The 22,980-nt window shown below is 25.5% G+C and overlaps 7 protein-coding genes across 7 annotated transcripts; all 7 read right to left on the minus strand.

Annotated features, from left to right (window-relative positions):
- Positions 1-793: 793 nt before the first annotated feature.
- LOC128951491 (UDP-glucuronosyltransferase 1-6-like) lies at positions 794-2,621 on the minus strand. The gene is made up of 3 exons (XM_054296739.1): positions 2,159-2,621; positions 1,369-2,077; positions 794-827 (listed from the first exon to the last, which is right to left on the minus strand). The coding sequence occupies exons 1-3, from the start codon at positions 2,619-2,621 to the stop codon at positions 794-796; spliced, it is 1,206 nt and encodes a 401-aa protein (XP_054152714.1).
- Positions 2,622-3,489: 868 nt separating this feature from the next.
- Positions 3,490-4,918, minus strand: LOC128951492 (NDP-glycosyltransferase YjiC-like). The gene is made up of 3 exons (XM_054296740.1): positions 4,456-4,918; positions 3,627-4,375; positions 3,490-3,504 (listed from the first exon to the last, which is right to left on the minus strand). Exons 1-3 carry the CDS (start codon positions 4,916-4,918, stop codon positions 3,490-3,492), a joined length of 1,227 nt encoding a protein of 408 aa, XP_054152715.1.
- A 621-nt stretch (positions 4,919-5,539) lies between these two features.
- On the minus strand, positions 5,540-7,182 carry LOC128951494 (uncharacterized). Its single transcript, XM_054296741.1, has 3 exons — positions 6,738-7,182; positions 5,782-6,530; positions 5,540-5,548 (listed from the first exon to the last, which is right to left on the minus strand). Exons 1-3 carry the CDS (start codon positions 7,180-7,182, stop codon positions 5,540-5,542), a joined length of 1,203 nt encoding a protein of 400 aa, XP_054152716.1.
- Positions 7,183-9,339: 2,157 nt separating this feature from the next.
- LOC128951495 (NDP-glycosyltransferase YjiC-like) lies at positions 9,340-10,888 on the minus strand. Its single transcript, XM_054296742.1, has 3 exons — positions 10,417-10,888; positions 9,511-10,217; positions 9,340-9,351 (listed from the first exon to the last, which is right to left on the minus strand). Exons 1-3 carry the CDS (start codon positions 10,886-10,888, stop codon positions 9,340-9,342), a joined length of 1,191 nt encoding a protein of 396 aa, XP_054152717.1.
- A 2,412-nt stretch (positions 10,889-13,300) lies between these two features.
- Positions 13,301-14,909, minus strand: LOC128951496 (NDP-glycosyltransferase YjiC-like). The gene is made up of 2 exons (XM_054296743.1): positions 14,414-14,909; positions 13,301-14,121 (listed from the first exon to the last, which is right to left on the minus strand). Exons 1-2 carry the CDS (start codon positions 14,907-14,909, stop codon positions 13,301-13,303), a joined length of 1,317 nt encoding a protein of 438 aa, XP_054152718.1.
- A 1,748-nt stretch (positions 14,910-16,657) lies between these two features.
- On the minus strand, positions 16,658-20,473 carry LOC128951497 (uncharacterized). The gene is made up of 5 exons (XM_054296745.1): positions 19,969-20,473; positions 19,053-19,843; positions 17,988-18,408; positions 16,794-17,546; positions 16,658-16,674 (listed from the first exon to the last, which is right to left on the minus strand). The coding sequence occupies exons 1-5, from the start codon at positions 20,462-20,464 to the stop codon at positions 16,658-16,660; spliced, it is 2,478 nt and encodes an 825-aa protein (XP_054152720.1). The 5' UTR covers positions 20,465-20,473.
- An 844-nt stretch (positions 20,474-21,317) lies between these two features.
- On the minus strand, positions 21,318-22,940 carry LOC128951498 (NDP-glycosyltransferase YjiC-like). Its single transcript, XM_054296746.1, has 2 exons — positions 22,438-22,940; positions 21,318-22,138 (listed from the first exon to the last, which is right to left on the minus strand). The coding sequence occupies exons 1-2, from the start codon at positions 22,931-22,933 to the stop codon at positions 21,318-21,320; spliced, it is 1,317 nt and encodes a 438-aa protein (XP_054152721.1). The 5' UTR covers positions 22,934-22,940.
- Between the last annotated feature and the right edge of the window lie 40 nt (positions 22,941-22,980).

Here is a 22,980-nt window from a genome sequence, read left to right on the forward strand (position 1 = left end):
AAGACAAATTGATTATATATATATATACAGTACTATTGGAAAGTTTTCAATTTTGTGTGATTTTATTTAAAACAATTAGTCATCAAATTTACAAAATTATGTTATAATATTGACTTAGTTGACTAAACAAACTTAATTTATTACATATTTTGTTCAGACCATTTTTTAAATCTATTTTATTTTTTAAATAATTTTAATTATAAGACCAATATTATTATAATAGCATTTATTGTTTAAAATCAAATATTAAAACAAATATTATAGATATATATATAATTTTTAAAATATCAATAATTTCATGTTTAATAGATTAGCGTTTCTATGTACTTAATAATTATTGTGTAAAATTGATTATTATTTTTTGTTAGTCATTTATACTTGCAAAATAAATTTGATAAAAATTACAAATAATTTAATTTAATAATTATAAGTTTTAATAAAGTAATTATTTGTTTAAATAAATTATTTAGTTAGTCTTATAATTGTTAGCTATATAATAATATACTTGTATATTAATATTATAATATATTATTTATAATTAAATATAAGTTATAAGCTATCAAATAATTGTCTTGAATTTAAATAATATTGCTTATTGTGTTAAATAAAAATTGTATTTAGTTCAATATTATATAAAAATAATATGTAATTAAATTTTCTATAAAAATATTTATTTTTTTACTTTTTAAACTAACATTATGTCAATATATCATAGAATATGTAAAATAAAAAGCATATATCAATGTATAAAACAAATGTTTTTTTTGTGATTTTTGCCACTTTTTAACCCTTTTTATATCACTTGAGATCGAAAACCTTTAGTAACCCTGGTGTAAATATAAAATTTTAATTTAATTATTGAAAACTGTAAATAAATTTTTAGGCAAGATAATTTTTAGCATATGTTTAGCAATGATTGTTTGTCTATTTAAGTATTATAAATTTATTGTTATTTATATTGATATATAAATATACATATATATGCTATTATTCAAATTATTATCTAGTTTAGTATTAAATTATAATAATAAAATTGTTATCTATTGATATTTATAATATATTTCATAAATACTTTATATATATATATATATATATATATATATATAGCAACAAATGTATAATAATTAAATAGATAATAATAAAATAATAAATCATTGTTAAACATGTGCTAAAAAAAAGTATATAGAGTTTATAAATTTAATTATTTTTTAAAGTATAATAAATTCAATTGAAATAATTAATAATTATTAATGTTTATCTATAAAATTGAATTGATTTTTGCAAAAATTTTCAATAATTTCTGGCAATTTTGTAAATTCATTTCCCGTTTGTATTCGTTGAGATATTTTCTTCAATTTTTCGGCCAACACTTTATCATTCAATAGACAATCAATAGCTCCCAATAGCTGTCGTTCCGTACATTTGTGAACGTCTAGTCTAATACCGAAACCCGATTCATGTATTCTCTGTGAGTGATCGTATTGATCGCCAAATACGGGCAAACATATCATAGGTTTACCAAAATACATGGTCTCACATATGGTATTAATACCGCAATGAGTAATAACTAAATCGACCAGGGGCAGTATTGACAATTGGGGTAGACTTGGTTGTCCCCATACATTATCGGGCAACGGGTAGTCATCTAAACGGTCGCCCAATGACATTATAAATCTATGCTGAGATTTACCCAACATTTTAATCAAACGAATCATATTTTGTCGATCAGATGCACAGATAGATCCCATTGCAAAATAAATCAATTTTCCTGATTTGTCCCGTAGTTTGTCGGGTATTATAAATTCTTGTCCATCATAATCTGATTCAATAAGCATATGATCAACTCGTATGACATTTTTCGGTAACGGTTTAATCTGATCATACAATTGGTCCATTTCCTTAGGATAGGCATAAATATTGAGACAGTTGTCAATCGGGAATAAGACATTTTCCGGTAACGGCTGACATCCCATTGAAACTAAATAAGTATTATATGGTTTCCAAATAGCATTCAATGGTTTTATAATTTTTTTCTTAAACTCGTCGTATATTTCAGGTTTACAATCAATAGGTAAACCTATTTATAATAATTTAATAAAAAATTCAACAAATTATTATTATTTATATATATTTATAAACTATATTCTTTATTATATACCCGATCCATGCGGCGGTAATAGTCTATCGCCAATACCAGTCAATCGTGCCGTAATCCATATCCTGATCAACGGGATTCCCAATTTAACTATTGCCGGACAAACAATACAAGAATCTGTAACTATTAGATCCGGTTTGACCACTGCTAACACCTGATCCAGTAATTGATTATCACTACGAAAACTATCTATTGATGACAATTCGTTGAATATTAGATATGCTTTTTCATGGTTCAGTAGTTTATTGCTTAGTAAACCCGTTTCTAACCAATAATTATTGTCAGCCAATTGTTGCCAAATTTTTATTCCCGGTTCCGGTTCGATCATGATTTCTACATTGGTTCCCAAAAACTTGTCTAGTTTTTTGTCAGCTGTTTCCTGGTTGGTCAAGTATATAACCCTATGCTCAGCACTACTGGCCAGCTGTCGGGCCACATTGACGGCCATATTTAAATGACCAGTCATTTTGGTTATAATAAACAATATTTTCATATTTATTATTATTTATTAATTAACAAACTTTTTAATATACACAAAAAAAATAATTTACAAAATATTAATAATAATATAAGTAAAATATAGTATACAATATGATAGTATTACTTCAATTTATATGTTAGAAAATAATTATTCAAAAAATATTATTCTATCAATTATATACTACTCTACACATTTGCATTTTTATTTAATTGAAATGATATAGCTAATTGTTTTAAATAAATTAAAATAATAAATGTTTAAGTAAGTGACAAAGTATTAATAATTAAAATATTTTATATTTTAATTAAAGTAAAAACATTACATTAAATATTTTAATAAATATTTTATATTACGTACATACTGTACTATATGTGTTTACTTATTTTTTTTATAATAATAAAATATTTGTAAATAGTTTTCAATTATTTATTTAAATTATTAAATCATTTTACGTACGTATTATTTTTATTATAACTAACTACTAAAAAAATGTTGCAAATATTTTAAATTGTTTTATTAAATTATTAACAAAATAAAGTAAACTTGAAAATAAATTTGAACATAAGTGACAAAAATGTTTTTTTTAACTTTTTTTGCCATTTATTTAAACTAATAATTATTAAATATAATATAAAAAGTAATAAAAAAATTTTATATTATAGTTCTAAATAAATATATAGTTTATTAATTTATTACATATTAAGTTAATTTACAATAATATATTTTTTGTATGTTTCAACATATTATTTAGGAATTTTTTTTATTAAATAAAATATTATTTAAAAACACTAAATAAACCTAATAATTAAAATTAATCAATAAAATCTAATTATTAAAATTTTTATAGATACTTTTAAGAGATTTTGTACTAATTTAAATAATATAAATTTAGTCAAATTAATATATTAATTAATGTTTATCAATAAAATTAAATTGATTTTTACAAAAATTTTCAATAATTTCTGGCAATTTTGTAAATTTATTGTCCGCTTGTATTCGTTGAGATATTTTCTTTAATTTTTCGGCCATCACTTTATCAGTCAATAGACTGTCAATAGATCCCAATAACTGCCGTTCCGTACATTTGTGAACGTCTAGTCTAATACCGAAACCCAATTCATATATTCTCTGTGAGTGATCGTATTGATCGCCAAATACAGGCAAACATATCATAGGTTTACCAAAATACATGGTCTCACATATAGTATTAATACCGCAATGAGTAATAACCAAATCGACCAGGGGCAGTATTGACAATTGGGGTAGACTTGGTTGTCCCCATACATTGTCGGGCAAAGAGTAGTCATCTAATCGGTTACCCAATGATACTATAAATCTATGCTGAGATTTGCCCAACATTTTAATTAAACGAATCATATTTTGTCGATCAGATGCACAGATAGATCCCATTGCAAAATAAATCAATTTTCCTGATTTGTCCCGTAGTTTGTCGGGTATTATAAATTCCTGTCCATCAAAATCAGATTCAATAAGCATATGATCAAAACGTATGACATTTTTTGGTAACGGTTTAATCTGTTCATACAATTGGTCCATTTCCTTAGGATAGGCATAAATATTGAGACAGTTGTCAATCGGGAATAAGACATTTTCCGGTAACGGCTGACATCCCATTGAAACTAAATAATTATTATATGGTTTCCAAATAGCATTCAATGGTTTTATTAATTTTTCATTAAACTCAGCAAATATTTCAGGTTTAGAATCAATAGGTAAACCTATTTATAATAATTTAATTAAAAAAAATCAGTTATTATTATATATATATATTAAAAACTCTTTATTATTTATTAGATACCCGATCCATGCGGCGGTAATAATCTATCACCAATACCGGTCAATCGTGCCGTAATCCATATCCTCATCAACGGGATTCCCGATCTAGCTATTGCCGGATAGACAATACTAAAATCAGTAACTATTAGATCCGGTTTGACCACTGCTAACACTTGATCCAGTAATTGATTATCACTATCTAAATTATCTATTGATTTCATTTCATTGAATATTATCGATGCTTTTTCATAGGCCAGTAGACCATCACTTAGTAAACCCGTTTCTAACCAATAATTATTATCAGTCAATTGTTGCCAAATTTTTATCCCCGGTTCCGGTTCGATCATGATTTCTACATTGGTTCCCAATAACTTGTCTAGTTTTTTGTCGGCTGCTTCCTGTGAGGTCAAGTATATAACCCGATGCTCAGCACTAGTGGCCAGCTGTCGGGCCACATTGACGCCCATATTTAAGTGACCAGTCATTTTACATATTATAAACAATATTATCATTATTATAAATATATATATATATATTAATTAAACATAAACAGTATACTTAAATAATTATCAAATTATTATTTAATTTTTAAGTAATTTTTTCAAATACTAAATATTTATCTAAAATAGTAGTTTATATTATAAATATTTTATATTTATACTAATTTTACTGAATATTTTAGAAATTTTTTCTGAAATTTATTTTCACAAATATATTAAATTAAATAAAATATTTTCTTAAAAATTCAAATTCAATACACTATTCAATCACTTTTTTTTATTTAACTCATCATTACTTATGCAAAAAAAGTGTAAAAATTATTGAAATTGTTTGTTTTAAAACTTTTATAAGTAAAACAAATATTTAGCTATAAAATTAATGCTGATAAATAATTATTATTGATATATATATATAATTTATCTGGGATTTGTTAGCAAGTTTATTTTTTACCCATAAATTTTAACTAATGTGTCAAACAATTTAATTTCTAATATATTATTTTTTTTACTGATATAACATGTAAATAAATGTATAAATTAAAACAATAATTTTTATTTGTTAACAATTAGTAAATATTTTAAATTGTTTAGCTTGAATATGTATTTTCAATATAGCTAAAAATTTTAATTTAATTGAACATAAAATACATAAATTTAAATAAAAATATATTTTTACTAGTGTTTGATTATTATTTTATAGATTTAACTATTTTTAAACTGTTTAAATAAAAAATTATAACATATTTATTAATTATAATTAAATATTATTAATGTTTATCAATAAAATTAAATTGATTTTTACAAAAATTTTCAATAATTTCTGGCAATTTTGTAAATTTATTGTCTGCTTGTATTCTTTGTGATATTTTTTTCAATTTTTTGGCCAACACTTTATCAGCCAATAGGCTGTCAATAGATCCCAATAACTGCCGTTCCGTACATTTGTGAACGTCTAGTCTAATACCGAAACCCGATTCATGTATTCTCTGTGAGTGATCGTATTGATCGCAATATACTGGCAAACATATCATAGGTTTACCAAAATACATGGTCTCACAAACGGTATTAATACCGCAATGAGTAATAACCAAATCGACCAGGGGCAGTATTGACAATTGTGGTAAACTTGGTTGTCCCCATACATTATCGGGCAAAGGGTAGTCGTCCAAACGGTCGCCCAATGATACTATAAATCTATGCTGAGATTTACCGAACATTTTAATCAAACGAATCATATTTTGTCGATCAGATGAACAGATAGATCCCATTGCAAAGTATATCAATTTTCCAGATTTGTCCCGTAGTTTGTCGGGTATCTTGAATTGTTGTCCATCAAAATCAGATTCAATAAGCATATGATCAACACGTATGACATTTTTCGGTAACGGTTTAATCTGATCATACAATTGGTCCATTTCCTTAGGATAGGCATAAATATTGAGACAGTCGTCAATCGTGAATAAGACATTTTCCGGTAACGGCTGACATCCCATTGAAACTAAATAATTATTATATGGTTTCCAAATAGCATTAAATGGTTTTATGATTTTTCTCTTAAACTCATCGTATACTTCAGGATTACAACCTATAGGTAATCCTATTTATAACAATTTAATAAAATTATTCAATCAATTATACTTGAAAAATATATTAATGATTTATATATTAGATGGTTTAGAGTAGTGTTAAATAAAAATAAAATGTGATTTAAAAAAAAATCTATATTCAGTGGTATAGGTATCAAATTAAAAAACTTTCTCAGAAAAATAGATCAATTTAATTCAATATATTATTTATTAGATACCCGATCCATGCGGCGGTAATAGTCTATCGTTAATGCCGGTCAATCGTGCCGTAATCCATATCCTGATCAACGGGATTCCCGATCTAGCTATTGCCGGATAGACAATATTAGAATCAGTAACTATTAGATCCGGTTTGACCGCTGCTAACACCTGATCCAGCAATTGATTATCACTACGAAAACTATCTATTGATTGCATTTCACTGAACACTAGATACGCTTTTTCGTGGACCTGTAGATCACCATTTAGTAAACCCGATTCAACCCAATAATTATTGTCACCCAATCGTTCCCAAACTTTTATTCCCGGTTCCGGTTCGATCATGATTTCTACTTTGGTTCCCGATAGCTTGTCTAGTTTTTTGTCGGCTATTTCCTGTGAGGTTAAGTATATAACCCGATGCTCAGCTCTAGTAGCCAACTCTCGGGCCACATTGACAGCCATGTTTATATGACCAGTCATTTTAGATATCATAAACAATATTATCATTATTATTATTATTAATTATATTTAATTGATTTACAAAATAATAATTACTTTACTATAGTTTTTAATAAAATATATTCATAAATAAATATCAAATTAATATTTTGTTTATAATGTTTTTTTCAAAATTCTACATTAATAAATATTTCTATAAAAAATATTAGTTTTTATAGAAACTTTAATTGTAATTGTAGTTATTTTATATTTAATATAATAATAATAATAATTTATGAATATTTTTACAAAAAAATGCTTACGGAATTTTTTTTTGTAATAATAAAATATAATAAATAAACTAAAATATTTTCTAAATAATTATAAATAATTATATGACACATTATATTATAAACATTTTATTTACTCATTCATCATTATTTAGACAAAACTTATATTTTTTAAAATTTAATTTTATAAATAACAAATATTTGCCTCTAAAATAAAAACTGATAAAATTAGTTTTGAGATATATTGATAATTTATCTGGTTGAACTGTTATTTATTATTATTTATAATTATAAATTATGTATTTTTATTTTTATATTATTTTTTTTTTATATTTATATATACATTATTTTATTATTTACATATACTGTATTAATAGATAAAAATTTGATTATTGTAATTTAATACTAAAGTACAGTATTTATAATAATAATAATAAAATATTATCTATATATCAATACTTAATTTTTGAATGTTTTTATCATAAAAATTTATTTTAGCAAAAAAAAATCATTTTTTTCGACAATTTTGTATAAATAATAATTATTAATATTATTATTAAAATATAAATTAAATATAAAATTTTACTATATTACTGTATAAAAGTAATTATAAATATTTTACATACTTTACTAGTAATTATTTTCTCTAATATAATAAATAAAATAAAATATTTATGTAAATAGTTGTAAACAATTATACGACATTTTTTTTATAATTTCTAGCATTTTCCTAACATATTCATCATTAGTTGTAAAAACAAAGTTTCAAATATTTGAAATTGTTTGATAAAATATTTTACTGAATACTAAACTGGAAAAAACTAACTGGATACAAAACAAATGCTAATTAAATGTTATTTTTTAGATAAAAATCTATGATTTAATTATTGTTTATAATTTATATTATAACTGTTAACAAGTGATCATAAATAAAAAATGTATTCAGACATACATTTAATTTTATTATAAAATACTACTTTAATTTACTTTATAATATGTTATTATCTTATTTAAGTAAAAATATTTATTTTATATAATAAGTCTATATTTTTGTAGTTATTTGTAATTTGTAGTTATAATTGTTTAAATTAATTTGTATTTTAATATAAATTATTGTAGTTAAAGTCAAATAAATTACAATAATTTTTTATTTAGTTTTTAACTAAAAAATAAAGTCCATTATAAAAAAACATTTATATTATTTAATTTAATTACTGTAATTTAATGTTTATTAGTACTGTATATGTATTTTTAAATAAATAAAATTTTAATTTTGATTTAGATTCAGTATATTTTAAAATTAAATATCTTTTTTTAAATTTTTGTCTTTAAATAAAATCTACGATTTAATTATTGTTTATAATTTATATTATAACTGTTAACAAGTGATCATAAATAAAAAATGTATTCAGACATACATTTAATTTTATTATAAAATACTACTTTAATTTACTTTATAATATGTTATTGCCTTATTTAAGTAAAAAATATAATTTTATAGAATAAATCTATATTTTGTTGTTATTTGTAATTTTTAGTTATAAATATTTAAATTAATTTATATTATAATATAAATTATTTTGGTAAAAGTTCAATTATAATAATTTTTCATTTAGTTTTTAACTAAAAAATAAAGTACATTATAAATAAACATTTATATTATTTAATTTCTGTAATTTAATGTTTATTAGTATATGTATTTTTTAAATAAATAAAATTTTAATTTCGATTTATATTCAGTATATTTAAAAATTAAATATCTTTTTTAAAATTTCTTTCTTTAAATAAATAATTTTATAACAATTACTTATTAATTATATTAATATTTCAATATATAATAAATATTAATAAATAAATTTTAATAGATTTTGCAGAATAAATCTGTACTAGGTTAACTAATAGACTAATATAATCCAATAGTTAAAATATAATATTATAATTAATGTTTATCAATAAAATTGAATTGATTTTTGCAAAAATTTTCAATAATTTCTGGCAATTTTGCAAATTCATTGTCCGCTTGTATTCGTTGCGATATTTTCTTCAATTTTTCGGCCAATACTTTATCAGCCAATAGACTGTCAATAGATCCCAATAACTGGCGTTCCGTACATTTGTGAACGTCTAGTCTAATACCGAAACCCGATTCATGTACTCTCTGTGAGTGATCGTATTGATCGCTATATACTGGCAAACATATCATAGGTTTACCAAAATACATGGTCTCACATATGGTATTATTACCGCAATGTGTAATAACCAAATCAACCAGAGGCAGTATTGCCAATTGCGGTAGACCTGGTTGTCCCCAGACATTATCGGGCAGATTATAGTCACTAAGTTCTGGACACACGGCTACTATAAACCGGTTCCTAGATTTACCTAATATATCGATAATACGGACAAACAGTTTGGGATTCATTGAACACAGAGTACCCATTGAAAAATAGACTAATTTTCCCGATTTGTCTATCAATTTATCGGGTATTTCAAACTGTTGTTCCCCTACACGACACTGACGTAACATATGATCAACTCGTATAACATTTTTAGGTAGTCGTTCAATGTTTTCATATAATTGATTCAATTCCCTGGGATGGGCATATATATTCAAACAGTTATCTATATTGAAAAACATATCACTGGGCAATGGACGGCAGTTATTAGTCAACATATATTGATTATATGATTCCCATATTTGTTTGATTGAATTGTGAAAATGTTGCCTAAACTCGTCAAACATTGCTATATCGCTATTGATTGGCAAACCTATTATATTTCAAAAAAAGTAAAAATAAAATAATTTAATTTATTAATTTTTTAGTTTTAACTAATAGTTTTTTCTAAGTAAGTATTTATTTGATAATTTATAATTAGTATAATAATTAGTATATAATGTTAATTGAATTTATCAATGTATTATAGAAATTAATTATAACATTTGTAATTAAAAACACAACACAATTACCCGATCCATGAGGTGGTAGTCTATTATGGTTTAAACCGCTTAGTCTGGCCGGTACCCATATCTTGACTATCGGTCGACCTGACTGTTCAATAGCCGGATAGGTGTAGGCATAGTCGGTAACAATCAGATCCGGATCAACTGAGCCAATCAATTTTTCTATTAGTAGATTATCCTGGTCAATTGCATTGAATATACATTTCATTGCATGACCAATAATAGTACATTGTTTGTACAATGGGGTACTATCGTTAAGCAGGTTAGTCTCGGACCAAAAATCACTGGTTCCTAGACTACTAGGACCTAACAGTAGGCCCGGTTCGGGTAACCGCACCAATTCAACATTATTGTCGTCGTTGATGTATTTATTAATATTGAACGCTTCTATATGTTCGCGTGTGGCCATCACTGCCAACCGATGGCCACGTTTGGCCAACTGCTGGACCAAACCGATACACATATTGATGTGTCCCATATGATAGTTAATAATAAATAATATTTTCATTTTGCTTGATTGTTTGTAAATCTAATTAATAAATTTTAACCTTGGTATATATACTGTTTATGATAGTTAATACTTTTAAGTAATAAATTTAGTTTTCTTTCATTGTTGTTTCAATATTGTATTAAAAAACAACTACTAATTAATTTCTATTTTATAATGCAAATAAATTATTCAATATATAAAATATTTCTACAGTATATCTACTATAAATCTACTTGTATATGATTACAGGGTTTCACCATTAAATTTCAATGTAGTTCAAAACTATTTCAATAGTAAACATATTTATTTCACTCTGAACAAATATATTTCAATAGTAAACTTATTTATTTCATAATAAACGAAATTATTTCAATAGTAAACGTAATTATTTCCGAGCGAACAAATATATTTCAAAAGTAAACGTAATTATTTCCTAACAGCACTTATTTATTTCCAAGTAGTGCACAACACATGTTTTGATTATTAAATGTGATTATTTGCGCAATTAAATAATAAAATAGTAAAACATGAATGGATTACAAGAAATGGATCCAATTATTGTCACGACAGGAAAACGATCAAAAAAGACGATAAGTGATGAAATACGACAATTTATTATTGATAAAATGGAAAATAAAATGGGACCGACAGATGTGGGCAATCTGTATGATATAAATTCTTCAACTGTTTGTAAAATATACAATAATTATTTAAAAACAGGCAATAAAACAAAACAAAAGCTAAGTTTTTTTTTGAAACAAATCTATTCTAGACAGCCACTATAAAATTATTTGACCAATCTTTTATAAATCAAAAATAAAAAATCAAACAAATAAGAAGTAAAAACTTTTCGGTCTCAGCATGTCTGTGGATTCGTTATTTTTTTATCAATTTCAAGACAAATCTTACGATTCCACAGAATATAGTGACATTTGTTCCAGAAAGAAGAAACAGTCCAGATGTGATACAAACCCGTTTCGAATATGCCATTAAATATAATGAAATGATGGCAAACAAATAGAAAATGTTTTTCTTAGACGAAATGGGAGTTCAGGTAGAAGCGCCGAATTGTTAATTGTGTTATATTTAATATAGGTGTAGATGCGCACCAATTATGGCCGCGCGGTATCTGGTAAACCCGCATACAAAAAAGTCAAATCAATTAGAAGTAAAAACTTTTCTGTGTCAGCGTCCATGTCTGTGGATTTATTATTCTTTTACCAAATCCAAGACAAATCATATGATTCAACAGAATATATTGATTTTTTAAGTCAATTGTTTGCCCACTTGTTGAACAATTCAATTACTGGTGCATTTTTGAATATAGATAATGTTAGGTAACTATTTTGTGATGTTTTCTATGTCTCGACATGTCTTATCTATTTTAATCAATTTTTATTTTAATGAAAACTCATCAATTAATTTTTGTGTGAAAACTTTTATTTTATTTATAATAATAAACTTTGCCTTTACTCATACCAAGGTTTCATAAAACAGAAATAGTACGAGAATTGGTTCAGTCTAATGGTCACAATGTCGTATTCCTCCCCCATATAATCCATTTTTAAATCCAATTGAAGAATTATTTAGTCAATGGAAAGGCTTAGTTAAAAAAAAGTGTTGACACAAACAAATGTTGATGAATTGTATGAATCAGTTCACAACACAAGTAACCGTTTTACCGAAGAAAATTGTGAAGGATATGTCAAACATATGGAGTCATATATGAGTCGTTGTCTTTCTAAAGAAGTTATTCTTAATTAGACATATAAAATCTATGAACAAATTAATCAATTTAATTATAATTATTAAATATTAACTTAAAATTACTATTATTATTTTTATTGAAATAAATAAGTTTACTTTTGAAATAGCTGTGTTCACAATGAAATAGATACGTTCACTATTGAGATATATTTGTTCGATCGGAAATAAATACGTTTACTATTGAAATATATTTGTTCAGGGTGAAATAAATATGTTTACTTATGAAATAGTTTTGAACTACATTGAAATAGAATGGTGAAACCCTGTAATATATATTTATTTATACTATTAATATAATAAGTTTATTACTGTATTTTTAAAAAAATATTGATAGTTTAATTGTTATAATCTATAAATTACAGTGTATTATTTAATATATAGTATGTAATGCTATTAAATAATTAATAATAATATAAATATAAAGTTATTTCATAATTATTATATTATAGAATTAATCATTAAATATATTATATATATATATATATATATATATATACAGTATATATATATTTTGTTTAATTAGATTATTAATTTATAAATTATACTATATTTTTCAAAATTAAAAGTTATTTTAATTACAATATTTTTCTATTCTTTTCTAACAAAATTGGTTTTAATTTCTATAATAAAGTTCTAGTTTTTCAATAATAACTTTTCAAATACTGTCGGTATGTTTGCAATACTGTTATCCGATTGAATTCGTTGAGCGATTTGTCGCAATCTATCCAACAAATCATAATCACTGAGCAGTTTGTCAATAGCCTCCCGGAGCTCATGTTCTGTACAGTTATTAGCATCCAATCGGATACCATACCCCAGATCATGAATACGCTGTGCGTTATCTAACTGATCGACAAACACTGGTAACACTATCATAGGTTTACCAAAATACATGGTCTCTGTCACCGAATTGTTGCCGCCGTGAGTGATAACCAAATCGACTTCGGGTAGCACTTGAATCTGCGGGACAGTTGTCTCGCCCCACATGTTGTCAGGTAGACGATAGTCCTTGTCGTTGTCGAGGCCAAGCATTGGACCTTTTGATACAATAAATCTGTGTTCAAGTTTGGCCAACAATCTGATCAATCGTTTCATGTTTGCCACATTAGCCGAAGCCATTGTTCCCATTGAAAAGTAGATTAGTTTTCCCGGTTTGTCCACTAATGTCTCAGGTATGACAAACTGATAGTCGGATTGTTTCTCATCGCTTCTCATTAGATGATCGACACGATAGTAGTTTTCGGGTAACGGCTGATACTCCTGATAGTCCAGTTCTCGGGGATAAACATAAAGGTTAAGATATGGTGACGGATAGAAAAACTGCAATTTGTCTAACGGTTCGCAACCTTTGCCGACACAATAGTCGTTAAACTCTTTCCATGTGTTTCGTGTCATTTTGGCCAATGATTTCCTATACTCTGACCACTTGTTTTTGTCGCCAAATATGGAAAGTCCTATTCATTTGTTGTGTCATAAATATACAGTAATACTATGTCTTTAATTAAATTTTATATAAAATTATAATATATTTATAAAATAATTTGTTTTATTGTATTATTGAATATATAGTATAGATTTTTACTACCGTATTATACTCTATTTATAACTAATTTAATATACATAATATATATTAAGATAAAATGTATTTACAAATACAATTTAAAGTTGTTTTTTTGTCAAACAAATAAATAATAACACATGTATGAAAAAATATAATAATATTTTTATAATATCAGTACAACATACCTGACCATGGTGGCGGTAGCCTATCATCCGACCAACCCATAAGCGACAGTGGCTGAAAACTTGTTGTCCAAACCCATGGTATACCCGAAACTATAACCGAAGGTATGGCCAACAAATGATCGACAACTATAATATCGGGTTTCAAACTACTGATCACATCATCGATAATTATGTTTACTTTTCTAGCAATAGTCTGACACAAATCATTCATTCGTGTATTGAAAAAGTTGACCGACTTGTCCAGTGCCGGTATGTCCTGGAAATAGCCCTCTTTGTCGCATATCTGTGACCATACTTTAGTGCGATCGGCCGGCGAGTACTCAACATCCGTATCGTTATAGTAGACGGCATCGAAACCGTACGATTCGGGCAAACCGTGCCAATGATTACGGATGAGAAAGGTTACCCCGTGGCCAGCGGCCAATAATTGTTGGCCAATACAAACACAGGCGTTTATATGACCGACAGAGTCGACCGTAAATATTAAAACTTTCATAATATTATTTTTATTTTTTTTTGTTTAACTGTTAGTAGTTTATAGTTATCTAAATAGTTATTATAGCAGTAAATAATATATAATCACATATTAATTGTAGTATTCAACTATTAAATAGTTTCTATCAATATAAACTGTGTAATAATTTATAAAATAATTTATTCATTAACCGATTATTTAGCAAATATTTTAAATATTTATTTTTTTATTAAGTTTGTTATCTGAAATAATTTTATATCTATAATTTATATAAAGTTTTTATTTAGTTTTTAAATATTAAATAAAATAAACAATAAATTAACATATATATATATAATATAAATTTAATAATTGTAATTTAATGTTTATTAGTATATATATATTTATTAGCCTATTTAGGTTAATAGTAAAATTGTGACTCAAATACTATATGTTATTATATATTATAACAAAATAATAACTACTTTACTATACTATGGCTATACATTACTGTACTATAATTTTACAATACTATAAAATATATTTTTAAATAAATATCTATAATATTTTTCAAATACTACTATAATAAATATATCTATATATATATATATATTAAATATTAATTTTAATTGTATTCATTTTTTTATATTTTATTATTTAGGTGTAAATAATAAATAAATATTTTTGAAAATGATTTTTAAAATTCATAGTAACGAATATAATAAATAAAATAAAACATTTTCTAAATAGTTTCTAAACAAATATATGTATAATTTTATCATTTTTTTTTACTTATTCATCATTACTTAAAAGTTTTTAATTTATATACAAAATTATTTTAATAATAATAATAATTTATGAATATTTTTACAAAAAAAATGTTTACAGATTTTTTTTTTGTAATAATAAAATATAATAAATAAACAAAAATATTTTCTAAATAATTATAAATAATTATATGACACATTATATTATAAACATTTTATTTACTCATTCATCATTATTTAGACAAAACTTATATTTTTCGACAATTTTGTATAAATAATAATTATTAATATTATTATTAAAATATAAATTAAATATAAAATTTTACTATATTACTGTATAAAAGTAATTATAAATATTTTACATACTTTACTAGTAATTATTTTCTCTAATATAATAAATAAAATAAAATATTTATGTAAATAGTTGTAAACAATTATACAATATTTTTTTTATAATTTCTAGCATTTTCCTAACATATTCATCATTAGTTGTAAAAACAAAGTTTCAAATATTTGAAATTGTTTGATAAAATATTTTGTTTTTTATTTTTTTTTTGTTTAACTGTTAGTAAAACAGTTAGTTTATAGTTATCTAAATAGTTATTATAGCAGTAAATAATATATAATCACATATTAATTGTAGTATTCAAATATTAAATAGTTTCTATCAATATAAACTGTGTAATAATTTATAAAATCATTTATTCATTAACCGATTATTTAGCAAATATTTTAAATATTTATTTTTTATTGAGTTTGTTATCTGAAATAATTTTATATCTATAATTTATATAAAGTTTTTATTTAGTTTTTAAATATTAAATAAAATAAACAATAAATAAACATATATATATATATATAATATAAATTTGATAATTGTAATTTAATGTTTATTAGTATATATATATTTATTAGCCTATTTAGTTTAATAGTAAAATTGTGACTCAAATACTATATGTTATTATTAAATTTTTAAAATATTTGTTTTTAAATATAATAACATATTTTTAATTAATAATTTAATTATGTTCTTATGTTAACTAATAGATTAATATATTTAATAGTTATTTATATTAAATATTATTAATGTTTTTCAATAAAATTGAACGATTTTTGTAAAAATTTTCAATAATTTCTGGCAATTTTGTAAATTCATTGCCCGCTTGTATTCGTTGAGATATTTTATTCAATTTTTCGGCCAACAATTTATCAGCCAATAGACTGTCAATAGCTGTCAATAACTGTCGTTCCGTACATTTGTGAACGTCTAGTCTAATACCGAAACCCGATTCATGTATTCTCTGTGAGTGATCGTATTGATCGCCAAATACGGGCAAACATATCATAGGTTTACCAAAATACATGGTCTCACAAACGGTATTAATACCGCAATGAGTAATAACCAAATCGACCAGGGGCAGTATTGACAATTGTGGTAGACTTGGTTGTCCCCATACATTGTCGGGCAACGGATAGTCATCTAAACGATCACCCAATGATACAATAAATCTATGCTGAGATTTACCCAACATTTTAATTAAACGAATCATATTTTGTCGATCAGATGAACAGATAGATCCCATTGCAAAATAAATCAATTTTCCCGATTTATCCCGTAGTTTGTCGGGTACTATAAATTCCTGTCCATCAAAATCCGATTCAATAAGCATATGATCAAAACGTATGACATTTTTCGGTAACGGTTTAATCTGATCATACAATTGGTCCATTTCCTTAGGATAGGCATAAATATTGAGACAGTCGTCAATCGGGAATAAGACATTTTCGGGTAACGGCTGACATCCCATTGAAACTAAATAATTATGATATAGTTTCCAGAGATCATTAAATGGTTTTCTAATTTTTTCCCTAAACTCATCATATATTTCAGATTTACAACCCATAGGTAAACCTAAAAAAAATTATTTTTTTAAAATTAATTATTTTTAAAAAATTACATTTTTTTCATTTAATATTTTAGAGTTATGTAAGTTTTTATGATTTTAGTGTAAGTATAAGGTGGGGGTGTTTCTACCTTTTTATTACATTTATAAAATTTTAAAAATCAAAATATTTGATAATAAATTAAAATGTAAAATTAAATTATTACTTTTTTCAAATTGCAGTTTAAACAAATTAATATTTACTTTATATATAATTTTAATTAAAATCTTTTTGAATTTAATAAAATATTTTTTATTGGAAATTTTATTAAAAATTATATACCTATCATGATTTTTTCGTAATTAAGGCAACCCTATACCCCACCCTAAAATCGCAAACCTTCATTGACTTTGAAATATATATATTTATATATATTATATTTAAAAGTCTATATGATTTATTAGATTACCCGATCCATGCGGTGGTAATAGTCTATCGCCAATACCGGTCAATCGTCCAGTAATCCATATCCTCATCAACGGGATTCCCAATCTAACAATTGCCGGATGAACACTACAACAATCAGTAACTATTAGATCCGGTTTGACCACTGCTAACAATTGATCTAATAATTGATTATCACTACGAAAACTATCTATTGATGACAATTCATTGAATATTAGATATGCTTTTTCATGGACCTGCAGATCATCGCTTAGTAAACCCGATTCTAACCAATAATTATTGTCAGCCATTCGATCCCAGATTTTTATTCCCGGTTCCGGTTCGATCATAATTTCTACTTTCGTACCCAAAATTCTGTCTAGTTTTTTGTCAGCTGTTTCCTGGTTGGTCAAGTATATAACCCGATGTTCAGCTCTAGTAGCCAGCTGTCGGGCCACATTGACAGCCATGTTTATATGACCAGTCATTTTAAATATTATAAACATTATTATCATTATTATAATTGTTATTATTTATAATTAATAAATATTACAAAATAATAACTACTTTACTATACTATGGCTATATATTACTGTACTATAATTTTACAATACTATAAAATATATTTTTAAATAAATATCTATTAGGTGTAAATAATAAATAAATATTTTTTGAAAATGATTTTTAAAAATCATAGTAACGAATATAATAAATAAAATAAAACATTTTCTAAATAGTTTCTAAACAAATATATGTATAATTTTATCATTTTTTTTACTTATTCATCATTACTTAGAAAAAAAAAGTTTTTAATTTATATACAAAATTATTATTTAAATTTTTGTTTGAATAAATAATTTACATATTTTATATTAAATTATTTACTTTATATTAATAAAAAAAAGTAACAAATAATGTTTTTTTTTAAATAATTTGAAATAAAATTTATTGTTTGACTAAAATATTATAAAATTATACAAAATATATTTATTAATTATATTTCTAAAATTAAGTTATAATTTATAAATAAACAGTTTTTTTTAATTTCTATAATAAAGTTCTAGTTTTTCAATAATAACTTTTCAAATACTGTCGGTATGTTTGCAATACTGTTATCCGATTGAATTCGTTCAGAGATTTGTCGCAATCTATTCAACAAATCATAATCACTGAGCTGTTTGTCAATAGCCTCCCGGAGCTCATGTTCTGTACAGTTATTAGCATTTAATCGGATACCAAATCCTAGATCTTCTATACGCTGTGAGCTATCTAACTGATCGATAAACAGTGGCAACACTATCATAGGTTTACCAAAATACATGGTCTCGGCTATTGTATTGTTGCCGCCGTGAGTAATGACCAAATCGACTTCGGGTAACAACTGGATCTGCGGGACAGTTGTCTCGCCCCACATGTTGTCAGGAAGCCTATAGTCCTTGTCGGTGTCGAGCCCAAGAATTGGACCTTTTGATACAATAAATCTGTGTTCAAGTTTGGCCAACAATCGGATCAATCGTTTCATGTTTGCCACATTAGCCGAACCTAATGTTCCCATTGAAAAGTATATAAGTTTTCCCGGTTTGTCCAGTAATGTCTCAGGTATGACAAACTGATAGTCAGAGTGTTTCTTATCGCTTCTCATTAAATGATCGACACGATAGAAGTTTTCGGGTAGCGGTTGATACTCCTGATAGTCCAGTTCCCGGGGATAAGCATAAAGGTTAAGATATGGTGACGGATAGAAAAACTGCAATTTGTCTAACGGTTTGCAACCTTTACCGACACAATAGTCGTTAAACTCTTGCCATGTGTTTCGTGTCATTTTAGCCAAAGATTTCCTATACTCTGACCACTTGTTTTTGTCTCCAAATATTGAAAGTCCTAATATTTAAAAAAAATAAAATATTTAATTAATGAAAAATGTTTTATTTTATATATAAGTTTTATTTATTTGTGTGTATATATATAGATATAATATTATACAAATAGTTAATTGTTTTATATACCTGACCATGTTGGCGGTAGTCTATTATCAGACCAACCCATAAGCGACAATGGCTGCAAACTTGATGCCCAAACCCATGGTATGCCAGACATTATTACCGAAGGTATGGCCAAAAAATAATCGACAACTATAATATCGGGTTTCAAACCATCGATAACATCCTCAATAATTGTGTCCAATTTTTTAGCCATTAACAAACACATATCATGCATATGTATATTTAAAATGTTGACTGACTTGTCCAGTGCCGGTATGTCCTTGAAATAGCCTCCTTTGTCGCATATCTGTGACCATACTTTCAAGCGATCCTCAGCCGAGTACTCGACATCCGTATCGTTATAGTAGACGGCATCGAAATCGTACGATTCGGGCAAACCGTGCCAATGGTTACGTATGAGAAAGGTTACCCCGTGGCCAGCGGCCGATAATTGTTGGCCAATACCGACACACGAGTTTATATGGCCGACGGAGTCGATCATAAATATTAAAACTTTCATAGTTTTTGTTTTGTTTGTTTGTTTAACTGTTAATATATTTGAATATTATATAGAAATAAAATATAAACTAATATTTGATTGTATTTTTCAATTATTAAATACTATAATTTCTATCAATATATATATATATAGTGTCTAATAATTTATTGAATAATTTAGTCATTCTATGATTATTTAGCAGATATTTTAAATATTTATTTCCTTAGTTGTTAACTGAATGATTTTTATATCATATTTTTATTATTAGTATTAAAATTAATTTAATACTTAATTTTTATTAATTAATTACAATAAATTACTATACATATACTGTATACAACATATCAAATAACATATTCATTATATATAAATTACTCAAATTAATACATAGATAATATTTTATTGTTTGTTTGTTTATAAATTATAATGTAGTTATTCAATAAATATTCCATTAAATAAAATATATACAAAAAAACATTAATAGTTTTATATTATTTATTTAATATGTAATTTAGTCTATATTACTATCAATAATAACTATTAATAATTATTATACATTATATATTTACATTATATAATAGATTAAATTAGAGTCAATTAAATGAATTATTATAGATGTTATAGAAAATTGCTATTTAGCTATTTAATTGTTTGTAATCTAAACAAATAATTTTTTTTATATTTAAATATTCATAAAAAATAAATGTTAATAATGTTTAAACAGCAACTGATTTTTTTAAAATTTGAAATAAAATTAATTGTTTGCTTATTATATCTTTTTATTATACAATATATATATCATAAAGTATTAATATTTCTAGTAATAAGTTATTTTTTCTAAAGAGAATATATTTAATAAATTTCAGTATAAAATCTAGTTTTTCAATAATAACTTTTCAAATACTGTCGGTATGTTTGCAATACTGTTATCCGATTGAATTCGTTGTGCGATTTGTCGCAATCTATCCAACAAATCATAATCATTGAGCAGTTTGTCAATAGCCTCCAGGAGCTCGTGTTCTGTACAGTTATTAGCATCCAATCGGATACCATACCCCAGATCATGAATACGCTGTGCGTTATCTAACTGATCGATAAACACTGGCAACACTATCATAGGTTTACCAAAATACATGGTCTCGGCTATTGTATTGTTGCCGCCGTGAGTAATGACCAAATCGACTTTGGGTAGCACTTGAATCTGCGGGACAGTTGTCTCGCCCCACATATTATCAGGTAGCCTATAATCCTTGTCGTTGTCGAGACCAAGCATCGGACCTTTTGATACAATAAATCTATGTTTAAGTTTGGCCAACAATCGGATCAATCGTTTCATGTTTGCCACATTAGCCGAACCTAATGTTCCCATTGAAAAGTATATAAGTTTTCCCGGTTTGTCCAGTAATGTCTCAGGTATGACAAACTGATAGTCGGATTGTTTCTCATCGCTTCTCATTAGATGATCGACACGATAGAAGTTTTCGGGTAGAGGTTGATACTCCTGATAGTCCAGTTCCCGGGGATAAACATAAATGTTAAGATATGGTGACGGATAGAAAAACTGCAATTTGTCTAACGGTTCGCAACCTTTGCCGACACAATAGTCATTAAACTCTTGCCATGTGTTTCGTGTCATTTTGGCCAATGATTTCCGATACTCTGACCACTTGTTTTTGTCTCCAAATATTGAAAGTCCTAATATTTTATAATATATATAATATATATATACTGTATATACACTGTAATTAGTAAATAATAAAATTTTTATTGAAGCTCATTTTATAGAAGTTTTATATTTTTGTATATAATATTATAAAACAAAATGATTTTATTATTTATATTAATATTAAAATGTCTATTAAACCCCTAAAATTTAGCTTAATAAACAATAAACAAAATGTGTTGTATATATTGAAATAATTAATTTTTATATAAAATGGACATAAGTCTGCTTTATTAATACTGTAAATTTAGTAAATGGTTTTTTTTAATACCTGACCATGTTGGCGGTAGCCTATCATCAGACCAACCCATTAGCGACAAAGGCTGTAAACTTGATGCCCAAACCCATGGTATGCCCGAAACTATTACCGAAGGTATGGCCAACAAATGATCGACAACTATAATATCGGGTTTCAAGCCATTGATTACATTCTCAATAATTGTGTCTACTTTTCCAGTTATTGTCTGACAAAAATCACGTATTCTTGTATTGAAAAAGTTGACCGACTTGTCCAGTGCCGGTATGTCCTGGAAATAGCCCTCTTTGTCGCATATCTGTGACCATACTTTCAATCGATCGGCCGGCGTATACTCGACATCCGTATCGTTATAGTAGACGGCATCGAAACCGTACGATTCGGGCAAACCGTGCCAATGATTACGGATGAGAAAAGTTATCCCGTGGCCAGCGGCTGATAATTGTTGGCCAATACCGACACACGAGTTTATATGACCGACGCAGTCGACCATAAATATTAAAACTTTCATTGTTTTGTCTGTTTGTTATTTTGTTTAACTGTTAGTATATTTTTATA

This window comes from Oppia nitens, unplaced genomic scaffold (assembly GCF_028296485.1).
Source record: "Oppia nitens isolate AA-2021 unplaced genomic scaffold, nextdenovo-longstitch-racon4-pilon3 scaffold1_pilon_pilon_pilon, whole genome shotgun sequence".
Taxonomy (NCBI): domain Eukaryota; kingdom Metazoa; phylum Arthropoda; class Arachnida; order Sarcoptiformes; family Oppiidae; genus Oppia; species Oppia nitens.